Source organism: Gymnoscopelus microlampas (genome assembly GCF_963454915.1).
Source record: "Gymnoscopelus microlampas genome assembly, chromosome: 9".
NCBI lineage: Eukaryota > Metazoa > Chordata > Actinopteri > Myctophiformes > Myctophidae > Gymnoscopelus > Gymnoscopelus microlampas.
In genome coordinates this window covers 23,300,590-23,319,125 of record NC_139946.1, presented here as the reverse complement: position 1 = coordinate 23,319,125, position 18,536 = coordinate 23,300,590, and the positions used below count along the sequence as shown (strand labels likewise).

The following is an 18,536-nucleotide window of genomic DNA, read 5'->3' as shown; positions in this document are numbered from 1 at the left end:
GACTCCTGCAAAACGGCAGGTTATCATTGCCTTACGTTTGTCCTCAGCCCTGTCATAGCAAATCAGTCAGTTCACACTCCTGATGAAACAAAGTCTGCATTATATATGATAATACTGCGGTACAGTGAAATGACCTGGAAAACCCCAATTTGTATCACTTCATTTCACATTACTACACAGTAAAATACTCACTGTTAATTTATATATTTTTACACTCTCAGTTACAGTGTAGAGCGTTAACCTAGTGCTCTAGATTAGAATCTGGAGCATCTAGAGTACAGATGACGGAGATGTCTGTATGCATTCACATACCAACTTGCTGCAGTCCAGAGGGAGGGCCAGCGATCCACAAAATATAATCTGGTTATTGTTGGTCTGCTGATAGGCCACTGCTTGCATTATGGATCTGATGCTGCACTTTCAAGTGTTCTTCTTCCTGCAGTCCAGACTGTAACAAGCGGGACGTCGCTTAAATGGACAAACTGTTGTGTATGAAGTGGGAAAAGTATATCCTATAATTAAAAGGATACCCAGGAGCCAAATCAGATATTAAGTCCTGATAATTTACTTTAAAAGAAATTTACACAAGACAAGTCAATGAAATACACAATAACAAAAATAAAAACATGATTGTTGTGACTGAACATGGCCACACTCAATGGCTGCATCTCCCCTGCATGATGTCTTTATAAAGTCCTTTCCTAAACTTCAGCATCTCATCCAGGTTCTTATAGTGCAAAGCTTCTTGCATGGATACCAGCTTTGCATCCATGGGTAGAGTGAGTGTTGAGCCATCCAGGACTGCCTGTACCATCTCTAAAGACATAGAGAATGAGCTCTGCAGGTCAAGGCATACAGGAAACAGACAGATGTTCCACAAACTACAATTGGACTTATCACCAGAGAACCTGACAGCTTCATCACCCAGATTCCAATAGGGTAGACACTCCATTAGATTGACCCCAAAAAGCTTCAGTCCATCCATATAGGCCGGGGCTGCCACACTCAGCTTCAGGTCGTCATCGATGCCAAAGGCGACGGTTACAAAACCAGTTTGGTTCTGGTGGTTTACGCAGAGTGAGTGCATGAAGACTCCATCAGGTACAGAGAGTCCAGGGCTTACCCAGCATCCGCTGAGAATAGACCCTGAGCCTATGGACGCTCCTGCTCCCAGTCTGGAGTATTCAATGACTGAGCGAGGAGTCACAGAACACCTGGGATCCAGAACGCTGTGCATAACGCAGCAAACAAAACCCTCCGGAACTTTATTCTCATACATGCTGAAGGCAGAGGAAATTAGGCCCAGTTCACTTCTCAGCATGGGGTCCTCGGTGAGGTGATAGAGATATTCGGTGGTGGTTCCAATGTGATAGAATTTGGAGTTGTTGAGGAGAATGACGTTCAGGGAAGTTCCCCGGAGTTGATTAAAAATTCTCTGACGGATCTCCACCAGGCTGCTGTCCTGTTTGGAGACGTTAGCAGTGTTGTTTGTGTATGCAATGGTGGCCTCAGGGCCCAGTGCCTGGAGAAAGTCCCCATACGCATCTATCTCACACTGCAATGGCCCAACCTCTTTTAATAGAGCGACTAGAGCCACTGCAGTTAAATAGTCCACATAATATGTACTGTCTGTGTAGACAAATTCAGCATCAGTTAAGGACACGCAACCCCCATGTGGCTTGCAAACAGCGCCACTATCTCGCATCTTGCCGATGCTTGGCTTGTGCAGGAAGTGAAGGCAGGAAGTGTATTCTATTTCCGAGGAGCCTTGCTTTTCATGATCCTCCAACACAAACACCCCATGGGTGGTTCCTATGGAGAGTGGAGAAGGGTGAGCCAAAGCCGTGAAGCCGGGTTTGTCAAACCTGATGCTCTCCCCGCCTGCGATGCTGTAGATCTCTATGTCATCTGCACATGTCACCAGCACGCCAGGCATCATTTGGGATGGGAAATCCACATACATGGCCAACTTGAGCTCCAGCATCTGGTAGAGGGGATCGCCCAGCGGGAGAGCGGTGAAGATTTTCCCCAGGGCACTGGCATTGGGCAAACGCTGGCTAAACCCTCCTAAGACAGAATGAGATCTCAGTCTGAAAATAGTCATGATTGCACTGGTACACAACATTTATCAATAAAGACATGTTTAAATACAATACCTGCATGGATCAAGACGACTCTGAATCTGCTCAGGGTCTTCCCATAGATGTCATCCAGTTGTTGCAATGCATATAGTGTTGATCCTCCATTGCCTTGAGAACAAGATCCCACATGGTCACTCTGTACAATAATGCAAGTAATTATGCAACAATGGCTGTCAGGGTCTCCCATTTGGTGACGGATCCACTCACCTACTTTGGATCCAGGTGGATCTGAGAAGACTTTATACTGAATTCCAAGAGGTAGCTCTTTTCTTGCAATCTTCTCACTGATCTGCAGCTTGTATGCATCTCTCTGACTCTCATCCACAGCAGTTACAACCACCACATCCCAAAACTCTCCAGGAGGCACCTCTTTACCTTCATGGAAGAAAAAATCACACCCTGTGTGAAGGTAGCGGCGCCTTTGATACATTTTGTCATCGATATGTGTTTATAATGTGTTTATAGCCATGTGTCACGTGAAGCTTGACCAATCACTTTGTTGACGGGTCTGACCAATCAGAGCGTTGACGGGTCTGACCAGTCAGAGCGTTGACGGGTCTGACCAATCAGAGCGTTGACGGGTCTGACCAATCAGAGCATTGACGGGTCTGACCAATCAGAGCGTTGACGGACCTGACCAATCAGAACGTTGACGGACCTGACCAATCAGAACCTTGGCGAGCCTGACCAATCAGAACGTTGACGCAAAAGCCAGGTATAGAGGGCTAATATCCGCTCTATACCTAAAGGTATAGAGCGGCTAGCGCCGCTAAAAAACACATCAGCTATACTTGTATGGTGGAAAGTAACTAAAGAGTTGAGTGCTGTACTTAAGTACAATTCTGAGGTACTTTTACTTTGACTATTTCCATTCCATTCTTCTACTGCACCTCAGAGGGAAATATTATACTTTTTACTCCACCACAATTATTTGACAGCTTTGGTTATTAGTTACTTTGCAACTTTAGATTATCAATACAAAATATACATTAAATTATGCATTATAATGTATTATTATAGGTTAAGCTCCCCAGCAGCACATCAATGAATTCAAATCAACCCCATCTTAACCAGCTGCAACATTAAAGTGATTAACACATAGCCCACCCTAGAATGGCTAATATTCCATTCATGTGTTCTATACATTCACACTCACTGAGTGTTTTATGACATAGAACACTCAATGCATTTTCGTGGAAGGTATATGGATTAATCTTGGTGGCATTTTAATTTGTATCACTCTGGGCGTACTGTACTCACCCAATAATTAATTGCTGCTGTGACTTTGGGTCAGCTCTTGTCACCTAGTTATAACATATCAATGTGAATGTTCTGGCTGAAAATGTGTATTTTAGTAAATTATCTACACTTTTCCACAAGATTCACAAAGACATGTGACATTTTGACATTCAGCACTGAACACATGTAAACTTTCTTCAACGAGCACATACAGGTATGTATATGCAGTGGTGGAAAGTAATTAAGTACGTGTACTCAAGTACTGTACTTACTTTACTGGAGTATTTCCAATTTTCAATACTTTAACTTCAACTCCACTACATCTCAGAGGCAAATATTGTACTTTTACTCGACTACAATTATTTGAAATATTGGGTTTCTTTATTATAGAATATCCATTAACCACTTTAGCACTACAGTATATACTTGAAAATAGCAGATCTCAAGCTCACACTCGCTGAATCTGTCCTGAGAAATGATGATTGAACAGATGAGAAGAGGCTGAGCTGACCCTGGGTGAGTACACTACACGATGCCTCGGGGAGATGAATCCCCCTGAACCTCCGCGAAATGCATTGCATTAGCCTTGGATCAAGATTATCATAGATGTATTTCATCGCTTCTTACATTTGCATATCATAGGTACGAAAGTAAAAGTCAGACTCGATAAAACACATCTAGTCTTATTGCGTGTTGTATAGCAACGCGGACATACAACACGTTATTAAAGCTCTCAAGCTATAGCGTTACTGAACTCATGCACATTTCACTAATAGTGTCAAACTCACCACGCAAAGAGTTGAATTTATTCAGCTTTTGTCTTGTTGCTACTTGTAACTTTCTGAGACTTTCTTCGCTCATCTTCTGTGCGAAATAAGTCAGTTATTATGGCACACTAATAGAATAAGTAATCCTAATTCAGAACAGCACGTCTGCGTCCGTGGATAAAACCATAGAGTTATAATATATGATCAAAACTAATGATAATAAAACCTTCTCCTTTCTTGCGATTACAAGGTACTCAGAATGTAGTACCCAACACTTCCGGGGTTCGTCACGTGGTTGGTTGTTTACTAGGGAGGCGGGGAGTGCGCGGAGCACGTGGTGAATTGGCCAATCACATGCAGTGGTTCTCAAAGTGGGGTCCGGGGACCCCCAGGGGTCCTAGTGGGGGTTCCAGGGGGTCCCAAACTGGTTATAATCAATTTAACCACTTTAACCCTATATACCTCAGCTATTTGAAAAACGTGTTGCATTGGTATATGTGTTGTGAGTATAAATGTAACTTTTGTCAGTGGACATACAGCCTACATACTGTGCAATGGTAATTTTGCTTTGTTGTTAGTTGATGAATGGAAGTTAGACTCGTGCAGGCTCTCAACATTGCAGTTAGTTACAGGAAGAGTTAGAAGAAAAACTAGAAAAAGTGCTCCACAGAGCACAGGTTTCCGCCAGGTCAGGTAGGTTATTGTGGTCCAGCAATGTTCGGAATTTGTCATTATAGAGGTGAGTGGAATCTGTAGAAATTGAGGGATTAATGTTGATGAAGTTATTGCACATACACAATATGTTGATTTGTGGGATGTGCGTGAGCAAAATTTCAAAGCAATCGGACGCTGCGCTCATGATTTAAGGCATTTTGTTCAAAACGGAAGCCAATTGCAAACTTTGGAAGCCAATTTTAGCCATTCAGGATGGATTATGAAAGATTGGACAGATCCGTCTTGATCACATGACTATAGAGATACTGTGTACCGATTTGCGTGATGTTTGGACAAAATCTGTAGGAGTAATATTCAAAAATGTGTTTTGCTAAAATCTGCCTCCTGTCCTCGTGGCGCTATAACAGGCCGATGTGGAAAATTTGGGGCAGAGGTTCTGCTCTGGCATCCAGGGAGTGTGTGTGCACAGTTTCATGCATAGAGTTATAATATATTGTCGTTAATATAATATATCACGTAATGTTTCACGTCAATCGGGCCAACGGTGCCGGAGATTAGCTGTTCACAGATGGACTAACGGACAGACACACACACACACACACACACACACACACACACACACACACACACACACACACACACACACACAAGGATGGACGGACAGGGGTCAAAACATAGTCTCGGCCACTCCTTCGGCCTGGAGGAGACAATAACAGGAAGAAGTCAAATCAATACAAAGTCCACACATAAGTTACAAGGTGCAATGGATAGATGGCACTATGGAAGGCAGAAATGCTCCTTGTGCAGGTGGAAAAACATATAAAAAGCAGCAGGTATACAAAACCACAGCATCATGTGCATGGTTAAAGCTCAGTTGGTTTAACCAGTGATAGAAAATCCAAGTATTGCCATTAGTTGTCTACTGTTTAGAAATGTCATTATCCATGAATGTGAGCATAAACAAGTATGGTACAGTTGCACTTTATAAATGTTACAGCCTGCTATAACAAGTAGGAACAATATCCTTAGTTTTACGATGTCGGCTTAGTTCTATTTAGACAATAGAAATGTTTAATTAAAATGGATTGCAACAGCACATGTTCCAAAATAGGTTTTACCATCCGCCACCTCCATACAATTTAAAATGTGAACATCTTTTCTTGGACATGGATCATAAAGGACATTGCGCGCGCGCACACACACACACACACACACACACACACACACACACACACACACACACACACACACACACACACACACACACACACACACACACACACACACAGAACGATTGACGAGGACATTGGGTCAGTGTCTGACCCCCAGCACATTATGGTCCTGACTTCTGAAGGAATCTGATGTGTAAGACCTGGGATGCTGCAAGTTGTCAGCGAGACAACGTCATACATAGCAAATATAGATGCCCCATGCATGTGGGGTGTTTTGTACATTTGGTGAAACTGGACCTCAAATGAAATCAGGTGGGTGGGTGGGTGGTAATTCTCAGTCTAAGTTATAGCTCTATTTATATCTCTATGACACTGATCCTGACTGTCCTGTGTTTCATGGTTATGTATAATGTTCTGCTGGACTTCTAAGCTGTTACACTGTGTACACCAAGTCAAATTCCTTCCTAGTACACGTGCAGTGCAAATGTATCTGTGTCTGAGCGCTGAGCTCTTCTGACAGTATATTATTTAATATAACTTCAGTTCAAATGAAAACTTTTGCTTCATTTCACGAAATAAGAGTACATTGTCTTTCAGATAACCCAACTTCCTGGTGCACTGCTTTAGCAAAAACTGGGGCAGCTGCTGCTTCTAAATCTCCATGACAACAATAAGGGGACTAGGAGGCATATCCAGGGACTGGCTGGCTGCCAAAAACTCTCAGGATTAACCCTTCATGGCACACCGCTCAGCCTGAAGGCAGACTAGCCTACAGGCACTGCATTATTAACATCATATGGTCGCTGAAATCCCTGGATCACTATCTATGTGATTTCTGACAAGGAGATCACCAAGTACTGGTGCCTTCTGCTGAAGTTCAAAGCCCAGAATCCAATTTTATTTGTGAACCATTACCTGAACCTTTTGCTACCAAATAATGTAAATCTTAAGTTTAACAGTAAGAATGCCAGCAGTCATTTTGTGAAAATGGGTATAACCACTTTCTGTTTGGGGATATTTTTTTTATAATTTAAATGATTAATTTGTCATTTTGTTTCACAGAGTATGTATAAGAGAAATTAATTAAATGCATAAAGTAATAATCAGAGATCAACAGGATCCAGGCAATTTATTCCCCCACTACTAATCATCCAACGGTGCATTCTGGGCCATCTAATGATGAAAATGTGTGGGCAATTTTCAAATAGCAAGGAACACAGCAACCTTGAGGTGTGCATATTTGAGGAGCATGTCCCATCACTTTTTATTTGGGATGTCTGATAGTGTTTTACCAAGTTTTACAATTTTCAGCACCCACTGGTGGGCAAATTTGAGGAAAAAGTTACATACATACACACGCACCACACACACACACACACACACACACACACACACACACACACACACACACACACACACACACACACACACACACACACACACACACACACACACACACACACACACACACACACACACACACACACACACACACACACGCCTCATTACAATAGGTTTGTACTTGTAAAACTAATAAATAGCTCTATTCTCAGATCTGTTTCTACTTTTCTGTCTCTAATTGTTGTCATGTTGTTGATCTAGACCCGTCAAGACTGCCATTTCACGATGTAAGAGGTAAAGAATGCATGGTGCACCACAATGCCCTGTGGCAGTTAATGCTGAACAACACACAGCCAGGTGTGGTGAGACCCAAGGAGAGAGCTGGGTGAAAGTCCTTGGTTGAAAAAGAAGTGCAGGTTGTACTCGTTTTAATGTACTACTACTCAATGAAACCTGCTGTGATTTTCTTTTTAGAAGACTGAAAGACAAGATATTGAAATAAAAAAAAAACTTCTATCAATCCTGAACAATTGGTGCAAACAGGCTCTCCACAGGCAATCCAGTTATTTGAGTTCCTATTTTGTGTATGGCAGCTTTACACAGGTTCATCATTCAGGCCGTGGTGCATGTTACATTGTTGTCTCAAGTGTTTTCTCTCCAAGGTCTTACAAATGAGACAATCACTGTGCCAGTGGAATTCAACAAAGACTTTAATCCTCCGCAAAACCCTCCAGAGCACAACAAAACCCACAGATCAACATCCTTGAGGTTGATTATTTAAAATGCATAATGGAACAATATAATGTAAATACAAGAAATTCCACCTCTACCCTGTCCTTACTGTGGTTGGGCCCTTTTGTAGGCAGAGAGGATTAAAAAAAGACCTTCAATGACATCATTATCCATCAACAGGGGAGCCAAGACATGTAGTCTACACGAAGCCATCCACCACTTCTACTCCCAGCAGCTTAGGTCTCCCAGGCCCTGAGCCCCTCCAGCCACAACGCCTGCTCAAAAATGCCCAAAAGAATCCAACAGTTCGCTGCTGGGGCTTCATCAGCCAGACTGCTAACCAGATGAGTGAACAAGACAACAGAGTTAAAGCAATGGCAAAGATTGTGACGAGAAAGTCAGTGAAGATAAAATAACCCTTAAAGGGACATTGCGACGATTTTGCATCAAACCCCTATTTTTATGACACAAGGAAGGGCAGTGGCCCAAAGCATTATGGTCATTGTAGTAATGCAGCAGTCCAGCCAAACACACAGACTTCTATATTTTTCTGGACATAGGGTGCAAATTTCAAATTTTGCCACTGTTATCTACTACAAATATTATTAACATTGAGTGACTGTAAGTTCTTCCAGGGGTGAAATGCTCCTTTAATAGTGGCAAGCTTCGTCCCAACATTCCTAACAACCGTACAGAGGAAGAAAGGGAATGAGATCGAGCTCAGTGGACTTGCAAGAGATAGCAGCCTCTTGAAGGCTACTCTCTCTTGCAAGTCATTGTCAGCCGGGTCAGGGAGTTGCAGGAGGCCCAGCTGAGGCATGCAGTCTTTGTGGAACGGAAGCTGAGGGCAGCTTCAGAAAAGGGCCCTGGTGACGGCCTTCAGTTGGCAGCAGACCAAGGTCTTTATTAAGAACAGCACACAGCAGAGGCTGATCAATGCCCAGCAGAAGAGTGACACAAGTTCCAAGATGCAGGCCGAAACACAGAGGGAACTTTTCCAGGATTACCTGGAGAGCAAGAATATGAGGATTGTTGTGGATGTCTGTCCATGATGTTTCATGCTTGCAGACATGGAACACAACTGCATTACATCATGGCCTTATTTTTCCTGTTTTCTCTTCAGGAAGTAGGGTGCACATGAGATGGCAACTGTGGAACTCCAAGCTCCAAGCTCAAGATATAGAGTGGCTGGCATCAGAGCCAGTTAGTGTCTTGAGAGCAACACTTATCAAACTAGTCGCTTTAATCAATTATAAAAAAATAATCAATAAGTTAATAAAAATAATCGATTAATGATTGATCCCTATTTTGGGCATATCATTATAGGCAGAAATCTAAAAAATATTTTTGCACTACACTTTTATGCAACGAAATATAAAATAAGTGGTTAATCAATTAGTTATTTATAAAAAAAAAGCTTGTAGATTATTTGATTAATAGAAAAAGTAATTGACAAAATAATCATTAAGACAATAATTGATTATTGCATCCCTACTGCCTCCATTAAAATCCTCAAGTCAGGAGTTCCATTGCGCCTGGAACTTGTTTTACCCTTTTAGTTTTGTTTGTTTAATTTAAATTGATTACCGTATGTAATGCTAACAAACTCAGGCAAAAATAATCCTTTGGTCTATTGTATTTATTGTTTTGTGTTAAATTCTTAGGCACATGCCTTACTTTTGGAGTGCACAGCATTGTTTCAAATTCAAGGTGGCAGTGTCATTATTTCAATAAACTCGTACTTTTTATGCAATAATCAGAACGATTAAGAGCTTTACTCAAGGAGGTAGAAAATATTCTATTACAAAAACAATCTTCAAACACGTCGGTAAAAAGACATACCCTTCCAGTACTAACTGGCCTCAAGATTATCCATTGCTAATGTCTCACATGCCATGACTCACATACCAAAGTATTATCCATCAACCTATGGATTAGTGTTGCACAAAATGCTGTTGCATTATCAGCTACAAAATAATTAAATTCTATAATAAAAATGTAATATATTATTATTAATGTAATTCTATAATTTAAAAAATTCTAAACGTGATAAATACAGAAACAGTGTGCTGTTGCTTCACCAAGTAAATAGTACTGTCCTTAAAAGTCATCTTGGGCATCTTCTTGGCAGTTGGATGACAGTCTTCCAGGTTGGACTGGAGTGGAAGTTGAACTCCGTTCAGTTGAAGCGGAAGGTGTTCAGTGCATACAGGGTTAAGTATGGCCTCCCCAAGAGGCACAGCACCTCCCAACTGTACAAAGCCAAATGAAATGAATAGGAAATCGCCACCCGTCTGCAGTGATTTCCTATTCTTTCCTATGACGGTATATTTCTCCCTCATGGGAAGAGTAGACCATGGTAGCAGGGATGGGTCACAGCACAGGAGGTTGCATGGCAGCCGGGCTGTCCTTGTTGACTTCCAGGAAGTGGCTGCAAGCATTGAAGATGGAGTAGAAGCTGGAGGAGAGGCCAGCAATGTCTGTGGAGATGTAGGGAAGGACACCCGGTGTGGCCTGGTTGTAGTACGTGATCTGAAACAAAACATGAGCAAAGTAATGAAGGTTGAAACCGGTGCAGGATGTTTTTCAACTACTTAATCAAAGATTTTAATTAAGGTTGCTAACACCACTGGCGCCACTATTAGTGATATTACTACTAATAATAGTAATTAATAATACATTTATTAATTTTGTTAGTCATTATTCATCAACAACCGAGTTCTAACCAAAGCGTGCATGCAAAGTTGTGTGCCTCCCGCATTTGGCTCACCTTGGTCACAGTGCTGGATTGTTCCCAGATAGTGAAGCCAGCACAGAGTACCTCTCCCCTGGTGTAATCCTCAGTGGGAGGGTGGGTGGGCAGGGTGACAGAACGCAGGGCAATCAGATACGGGTCCCTGAGAGGGACAAAAGAGGATAACGTCAAAAGGACAGAATGGTAATCAAGAAAGGGGGGTGGTACAGTCAAGATAGAAAGAATCTGGTTATGACAAAGGAAGGAAATGTCAAATTATGGGAGAGCCTCAATCACTTCTGAGGTGTTATTATGCAGTATTGATTGCACAATACTGCAATGTACTCCAATGTACTGGACCACAGTCCATTGGTCAAAGAAAATGCAGATATCATGGAAATGCTTGTCAGTTACTGTAGTTGTCTCCCTGTGGTAAAATACCTGGCATCACATGGCTTCCTCCTAGAGGCCAGCATGATGAAGTCATGACCTTTGCCCGCTTTGCTGATAGAGGGTGTAGCGACACGATAGATAGTGTCATCCTCATCTGCTTGGATGATCAGATGACACTCCCTGCAATGCCCATAAAATAAGACATTGGTGATAAACTCCAGTCATCAAAAGATTTATCTGTTTAATGTATCAATATGTCCCTGTTGCTGTCAACATCGGGACAGGCAGTTAACGAGACAAATGTGTAATTTCTGTTTGGTAACAAACACTCTGCCAAACCACTGAGAGTTAAAACTGTCCGCAGCTTCCCAAAGTGAAGTCTCAACATGTATTATTATAAAAGCGTCTTGTTGCCTGATGTGCCACAGAAAAAGAGATGGATGGTGCTGTTGTAAACTTGCCATTCTGGGAATAACATTAAAATCTGCTCAGAATTCTTTTCATTACTTGATATCATGTTTGCACTTACAGTGAATTATCTCCTCAAAATATAAAGCTGGAAATAATATAGGTATGGCAACATACTGTAGGTAGATACATTTATATAATTATTGCACACATTGAAAGTGTACACAGAGGGTAGAATATACATTCCACAAGTGCTTAAATGGCAAATTGCAAATGTAAATGATATATTACTCACGCATAAAGCCTGTCCCATTCCTGCCTCCTCCTCAGATCAGAGAGTAGGTGGAAGGTTTGCTCTGCTGGGACGCTGACATGCGTCTCCACTTTAAAACACAGCACGTGGTTCTCCTCCAGGGTGTACAGGCTGACCTGGGAATGAAACCACAGCCAAAAAGAAGAGGATTATACCTCAGAGTCGAACCATTGGATCTGTAGCCACATTCCTTTCACGGCTACTTAACAGTTTACAGAATGTCTGACTGCTGGAAAGCAAACACCGAAGTGTTTAACACAAAATGGATGTGTGACAAATCATGAACATGATAAGTGTATAGCTTTAGCATGGGATGCCAACTTCTGCCCTGCTCCTTCTAAAACCACATCAGATTTCCGGTGCAGGGGTGGGGGGTAAAGGGGGGGTAATCCTGAAGAATCAGCCTCCAGCAAAGAATGTTGTCTTAGTCCACAATCCACATATGGCTTCAAAGTTTAATAAAACCAATGTGAGTCTGCTTGGAATGTATTTTCCAGCATCACAACAAAAATGAACGGATAACGGAAGGAAGTACAATAACAGATACATGTCCTATCCATATCTCCAAATCTACTACCACTACCGACCTTATTCTTCTCACTGTTAAGCATCCAGTTATTTCTTGCAGCCATCAGATTCAGTGCTGATACGTTGTTGTAGCTTAAGTACATCTAGGGGGGAAAATATTGTTTTTTAGTGAAGCTGGAGAACTAATTGCTTTATTTTTGTACTTGAAAAAGGATGGATATATATCTAATACTAACCACATGCTGTACATACGGCATGTGTGCCTTCGGTAGCTGCTAGGCTGTATCCACCAAAGTGTTTTTCCCAGCTAAAAGTGCTCTTCTAAAATGCTCATCCAAATGAACAAAGTGGAAAATGTATCAACTCTCGGCAACCAGATAAAAAGCCAGTTTTGCACGCGCAGTGCAGAATGGAGCTCCCATTGAAAACAATTCAAAACATACTCAGGGAAAAACTCCACGATGGACACAGCCGAGATGTAATACCTGGTTACTTTGGTCCCAAGGTACTGACAAAGGCACTTCAGTTTCCTTGCAGGAGATGATGTATTTCCTGTAAATAAAGTTGTAAACACTGAGTAATGAACGAGGCCGTCGTTGGTGGATGCAGCATGTTTCATTCATATCATCTAGCTCAGTGGTTTTCAAACTTTCTGTGCCCATGGCACAACAAAGGGCAAGTCAAAATCTCAAGACACACATATTCATGCAAAATAGCCTCTATAACACGTGATATCACTCTTCCTGCCTTATTAATGCCAAATAAAAAGTTTAACAACTTCTACGTATTTGATATTTTCACAACTTTTCCAAAATAGCAAAAATAGTTAATCTACAAGCTCACTATGCGCCACATTGCAACTATACCTATAATGACATGCCCAAAATTGGGACACCAAGTTGAAAGTGGTTCAAATATATATATTGTTAGGATTTGATTGATTGATTGAATACTTCATTAGTCAGAAATGTAAACAGCACATGGTACAATAAGACATTAAGGCTAAAAGGATAACATAAGAAAAGTCCTGGGGACTTGTTTCCATTGTGGTCCACAGATATAGAGATCTCCATATATGGGCATAAAAGGACACAGGCAGACAGACAGATACAGAGATCTCCATATATGGGCATAAAAGGGTCACAGACAGACGGTTACAGCAGGTACTCAGGTATAATGGGTATTGCATAACAGGATGGGGCATGCATTCCCTATTTGCATCGTTTCACTTGCATCATTCCCGAGTAGGCCGGTGCCCGACGGGCACAGGTCTAGTCTTATTTTACAATAAATCCACCGAATCTGTGTATGTCTGTAATCCACGTATCTCGAGAACCGTTCGACCGGCCGACTTCAAATTCGACACATGGGTCACAGACGACCCAAGTGCCCGGTGTTGAGTCAGTCGGATAGGCGGTTGTCCAGAACCGCCAGAAAGGCTCTGCCTGTGGCCCAATTAGCCAATTGATTGCCATGACAACCCCTGCCTTAGCTTGATTTGGCAAATTCCCTGCACCTGCCGAATTCCCCACACCCGCCATTTGATTAGTTAGTCAGTCCACTTTTCAGTTTTCAGTTTGCACTCCTCAGACATTCTCCACAAATTCTCCAGAGACGTTTACCACTGCACAAGGACTTTCCACAACTGCCGACCCCTCCCATATGCCCATATGGGGGGGATTAAAAGTGGACCAAAAAAGGGGAAGAGCCAAACCGAGTTCCTGTTTCTACACAAAAAAGGAGGTGAAAAGAAGAACCGCTGAGCTACAGGTAGCTGACCTCAACAGAGATACTGACCTATCCAAGCGAATCTTCTTTCTGGCAATAGCCTCTTGGTAGCGCCTCTTGCCATCCTGTGAAACAAAGATCAGACACACACAATATAATAGATAATGTCAAAAATCTTTCATTCATCTAAAGTCATAGTTGTGAGAGTCATAGATATGGCATGAATATAAATAAATGACAGAAACAATAATATAAAGCTAAAGTCATTGTCACCACCACACGAACTCTAGCGTCCCTATTCTGGGGGCGAACAGGTTCGAAAAAAGGGATACATTTGGTGTAGAGGGAAAAAAGGAGTGGACCAAGTATAGAGTCCTGGGGGATCCTAGTCAACTGCGTATATAATGTTTAAGTGGTTAATAACCCAGAAAAGGGGGCACGGTGGCGCAGTCGGTAGCGCTGTCGCCTCACAGCTAGACATTCCCACCGGGGACGCTGGGGGCGTGCCCTCTCCTACGTGTCATCAGCGCCCATACCCTAGGTAGGGTTGGCGAAAGGGCCTACTCTGTGTGGAGTTTGCATGTTCTCCCCGTGTCTCTTAGGGTAGTTAATACCCTAGGACCCTAAACATGTAGTAATCCTGGTTGCTATACCGCCTCCCGGTGCCTGATGGAGGGGAAGGGAACTGGTTGGAATAACGTGTTCCTTCCACGCGCTACGTCCTACCGGGGAAACTCCCCCCTGTCAGGTGACAAGAAGGTCAGTTGGCTCTCATGCATTGAAGGATGCATGAGCTCGGCCCTGAGCTCCCTAGGCTGGTGGGGGGAGTGTAGCGCCCAAGATCACTTAGAAAATTGTCTCCGGGTGAAAAAAGGGTTACGAAAAAAGAAAAACAAATTTAAGGTAAAAAAAAATAACCCAGAAAAACAAATCTACGTAGATTTCTTTGACCAGTAGTTTGATGACAAACATTTGTCTACAACATACACTGTAGTGGTTATCAAAGTGTGGTCCGGGGACCCCCAGGGGTCCTTGAGGGGGTTCTAGGATTAATAATGAGTTAATACAGCATCACAGGTTTAACCGCTTTAACCCTATACACATCGGCTATTTGAAAATAATAGCAGATCTACATGCTCACAATGCACCATGATGCAACGTGTTGTGAGCTTTTAGATCTGCCATTTAAAAAGGGGGGGCGGGGTGATGTGAAAGATATGAATCATTATAAGAACACAAATCTTGTATGGGAACATATTTTCATATTGGCGTCCAGAGCCACTGCTGTAGACTACAGCCATGTAGAGAAAAAGAGAAAAGAGGAGACAGACATTAAAGCCCAGATGGTTAGTTATGTAATGTCCCTTTCTTTGCTCTACATGAGCCCTGTGCACTACAGGCTGCCTCGGACAGCCATTGGCCGTGATGAGAACTCACCACGGGCTCAGGTCGTATCCGTGGCAACGTGAGTGGCTTCCTGTCACTGTCCAGCACCTCAAAGGTCATAAAGGCGCTATTTATATGACGTAGAGGCTCTCCACCCTTGTACGCTTCTGCACACACCCCCACCTCCATACTGCAAACATACACACGTGCATGGGAATATGAATGCGTACACACACACACACACACACACACACACACACACATCAGGATATTAAGAAAACATAAAATATGTCCACACAGACTAGTTCCTGTCAAATGCTCTCTCGCTCTGAATTGATAATTTATTATTCCTACAAAATAGTTTTCCTTTTTGGTCCATTTTATATTCTGTATACAGGGATTTCCTTTTAAGGTGCAACATATACATATATATCCTACATTAGTAACGCAGGAAAGGTCTGAATTCTATATTATATCCTGGTCTATGATTATTCACTACACCATTGGTGTCTGTAAACTGATGCTGTTTCTGCACACTATGTTAGGTTTTTACACTTTACTACAAGTAGTTCATATCAAACTGAGGGTCCTTGAAACTAAAAAGGTTGAGAATCACTGATCTAGCCTGTTTGAGGAAATAATAAATAATAAGACTCACCTGTTCTTGAAGGCATTGTTGACAATAGCCTTCAGCACCAGCCTGTCACCGATGTGAGACGGCCCACGGAAGTGAAACATGTCGATGGAACTCAGAGTTGGGTGTGCGTTGCACAACCGACTACAGAGAGGTGTTGGAGGAAAAGAGTGTAAAAGCTGACTATTTGTCGCTGTCTGCTTTATTTATGATGACACTTATGCCTAATCTATACTCCATCATGCGACAGTGTTCTGTGCCAAAAATAGTTGACCTACAACCTCACAACACACACTGATGCAACACATTTTTAGCTTGTAGATCAACTATTTTTGGTACCTGACAGAGAGTTATATGACTGAGCATGAATCAGGCTTTGCTTTTGCATTCTTGTAATGTTAGCCAACTAGGAATTTAAACTAGTTCTTCTTCTGCAATAATAGCCAGTCTGAAAAAAGCCTCAGCTAAATTCCTAAAAAAGAAAAACTAGATGTCAAACCTAGCTGCAATAGTAGCAACATTTTCCATCCAGGCCATGATCTGACCACCAAAAGTGCTAACTTGGTGGTTGGCGTGGGGTGGCAGTACCAGCTCCACACTCTCCACCCTTGTTCGCTCTGCTGGTACGGCATTCTGGTGCTCCTGGCATTCCCCTGGGGAGAACACAAACACACACACCCACACAGGCATACTTTAAATAATCAGGCTTCGAGTGTTATTCAACAGAGAAATAACATGTTTTTTTGTCGAGTGACATGCCACATCATGTCGCTCGCATCACATTGTGTTTTTGTCCCCCCAAAGCATAAATGAGGCTTCCCGACGTCTCATGTTGTACTGGTTGTACCTAGCTGAGCGGCGCTGCTGCTCAGTAGGTCTGTAATGATCTCAGCATGGATGAGTCTCATTCTCCTCCTCTCTGCCGCCAGACTGTATTCCATCTGCTCCATCTGCGTGTGTGGGATCACCTGCTTCAGCTGCACCTGTGTGTGTGTGTGTACACATGCACAAACGTAGATACACACACAGACAGACGCACAGCATACACAGTAAAGGATTTTACTTTTGTATAAAGAAGTGTCATATGTTATTTTAAGACGTGTGCATTTTAATATGCACATTGAAACAGACATGCATACACCAAGGCAGTCTTTGTGTCAATATACATCACTATACCGGTTTCTTGGCTCTCACCTTCCCAGCCTCAGTGCGTCTTGCTACAAAGGTGGCGAAGGCATGGCAAACCTTCCATTGACTGGTAGTATACAGGTCTTCACAAGTGACCAAGATGCCAACCTGAAAGGAACAACATCTTTACAGTAAAGGTGCAGTAAGTGACATTCCTTTGTTAAAATAAATGTTAAATAACTATATTCTGATGGTAATCAATGCTATAGTGTTCTTTTCAGTAACAGGGGTCTGTCTCCCTGTCTCTCCAGCTCTTTAGTAAACAGAAAATACAGTTTGAGTCCGGTATACCAATTTTATCCAATCAGGAGAGAGAACTCATACAGGATGAGGATACAGGATAAACAAGTGAAATTAGAAGTGATGACACAAAGAAATGAGCAGAACCATTTTGAATTGGAAGACTATGAAATTGAAGCTGATAAATGGGTACTCCTGATTGGGTGAAATTGGGCACCCAAATGAAAATGAATTTTCTGTTTTATAAAGAGCTGGAGAGAGACAGGGAGACCCCTGTTACTGAACAAACACTCTATAGAAATGATTACTATCAGAATATGGAGCTTTAACCTTTTTTAACAAAAGTTAATATAATATCACCTTTAATCACTATTACGCTACCTCATTATAATTACCATTTTACCAATCTAATAAATATACTTAAAGCTACAATCTGTATGTTTTATGTCCATTGCCCCCCTGAGGCCCCTCTCTCCACAGACAGAGGTAATTGCAACAATAGAACCACAATAAAGATGGTAGCACTAGTGTCCAATCCAGTGTCCGGTCTGAGTCAAATAACTTTATTGACACTGTCAACCAGTAGGTGTCCTACCTGACACCAGGATCTAACTTTCTCAATGGAATAGTAGGGAGAGCACCTCCAACCACTGCATGTATTAGTTATATTGTACTAACATACTAGTAACTCTACACAGATTGGTTAAAATACAACGTTATTCATTCAAATAAGTCCCAGATTGTAGCTTTAATACAATTCATATTTGGAGCAGTTAAATGAAAGGAAATGACCTCCACTAACCTCCATGCTAGATGTGAAAGCTCTGTTAACCTTGGCTATTATGTTGACAACTTGTCCCACCCTGGTGTAGACAGACAGAGAAACCTCCATTATTTACTATCAACACTGAACAAAG

At 42.1% G+C, this 18,536-nt stretch overlaps 2 protein-coding genes across 3 annotated transcripts in view; both read right to left on the bottom strand.

The window, feature by feature from the left end:
* Window positions 1-560: 560 nt before the first annotated feature.
* On the bottom strand, window positions 561-4,389 carry fpgt (fucose-1-phosphate guanylyltransferase). 2 transcript variants are annotated; one of them, XM_084067349.1, is made up of 4 exons: window positions 4,169-4,389; window positions 2,349-2,516; window positions 2,157-2,249; window positions 561-2,067 (listed from the first exon to the last, which is right to left on the bottom strand). In XM_084067349.1, exons 1-4 carry the CDS (start codon window positions 4,239-4,241, stop codon window positions 656-658), a joined length of 1,746 nt encoding a protein of 581 aa, XP_083923475.1. In that variant the 5' UTR covers window positions 4,242-4,389; the 3' UTR covers window positions 561-655. The 2 variants fall into 2 exon arrangements, with proteins under 2 accessions (XP_083923475.1, XP_083923474.1); XM_084067348.1 differs by having other exon boundaries at window positions 2,157-2,516.
* Window positions 4,390-7,887: 3,498 nt separating this feature from the next.
* acot11b (acyl-CoA thioesterase 11b) overlaps window positions 7,888-18,536 on the bottom strand; it is a 13,386-nt gene continuing 2,737 nt past the window's right edge. The window contains 14 exon segments of the mRNA XM_084067254.1: window positions 7,888-10,599; window positions 10,838-10,964; window positions 11,243-11,374; window positions 11,898-12,031; window positions 12,503-12,586; window positions 12,929-12,995; window positions 14,241-14,296; window positions 15,609-15,747; window positions 16,216-16,335; window positions 16,691-16,844; window positions 17,039-17,174; window positions 17,386-17,487; window positions 18,422-18,511; window positions 18,514-18,526. Coding sequence (XP_083923380.1) covers window positions 10,441-10,599; window positions 10,838-10,964; window positions 11,243-11,374; window positions 11,898-12,031; window positions 12,503-12,586; window positions 12,929-12,995; window positions 14,241-14,296; window positions 15,609-15,747; window positions 16,216-16,335; window positions 16,691-16,844; window positions 17,039-17,174; window positions 17,386-17,487; window positions 18,422-18,511; window positions 18,514-18,526 — 1,513 coding nt within the window. The 3' untranslated portion in view covers window positions 7,888-10,440.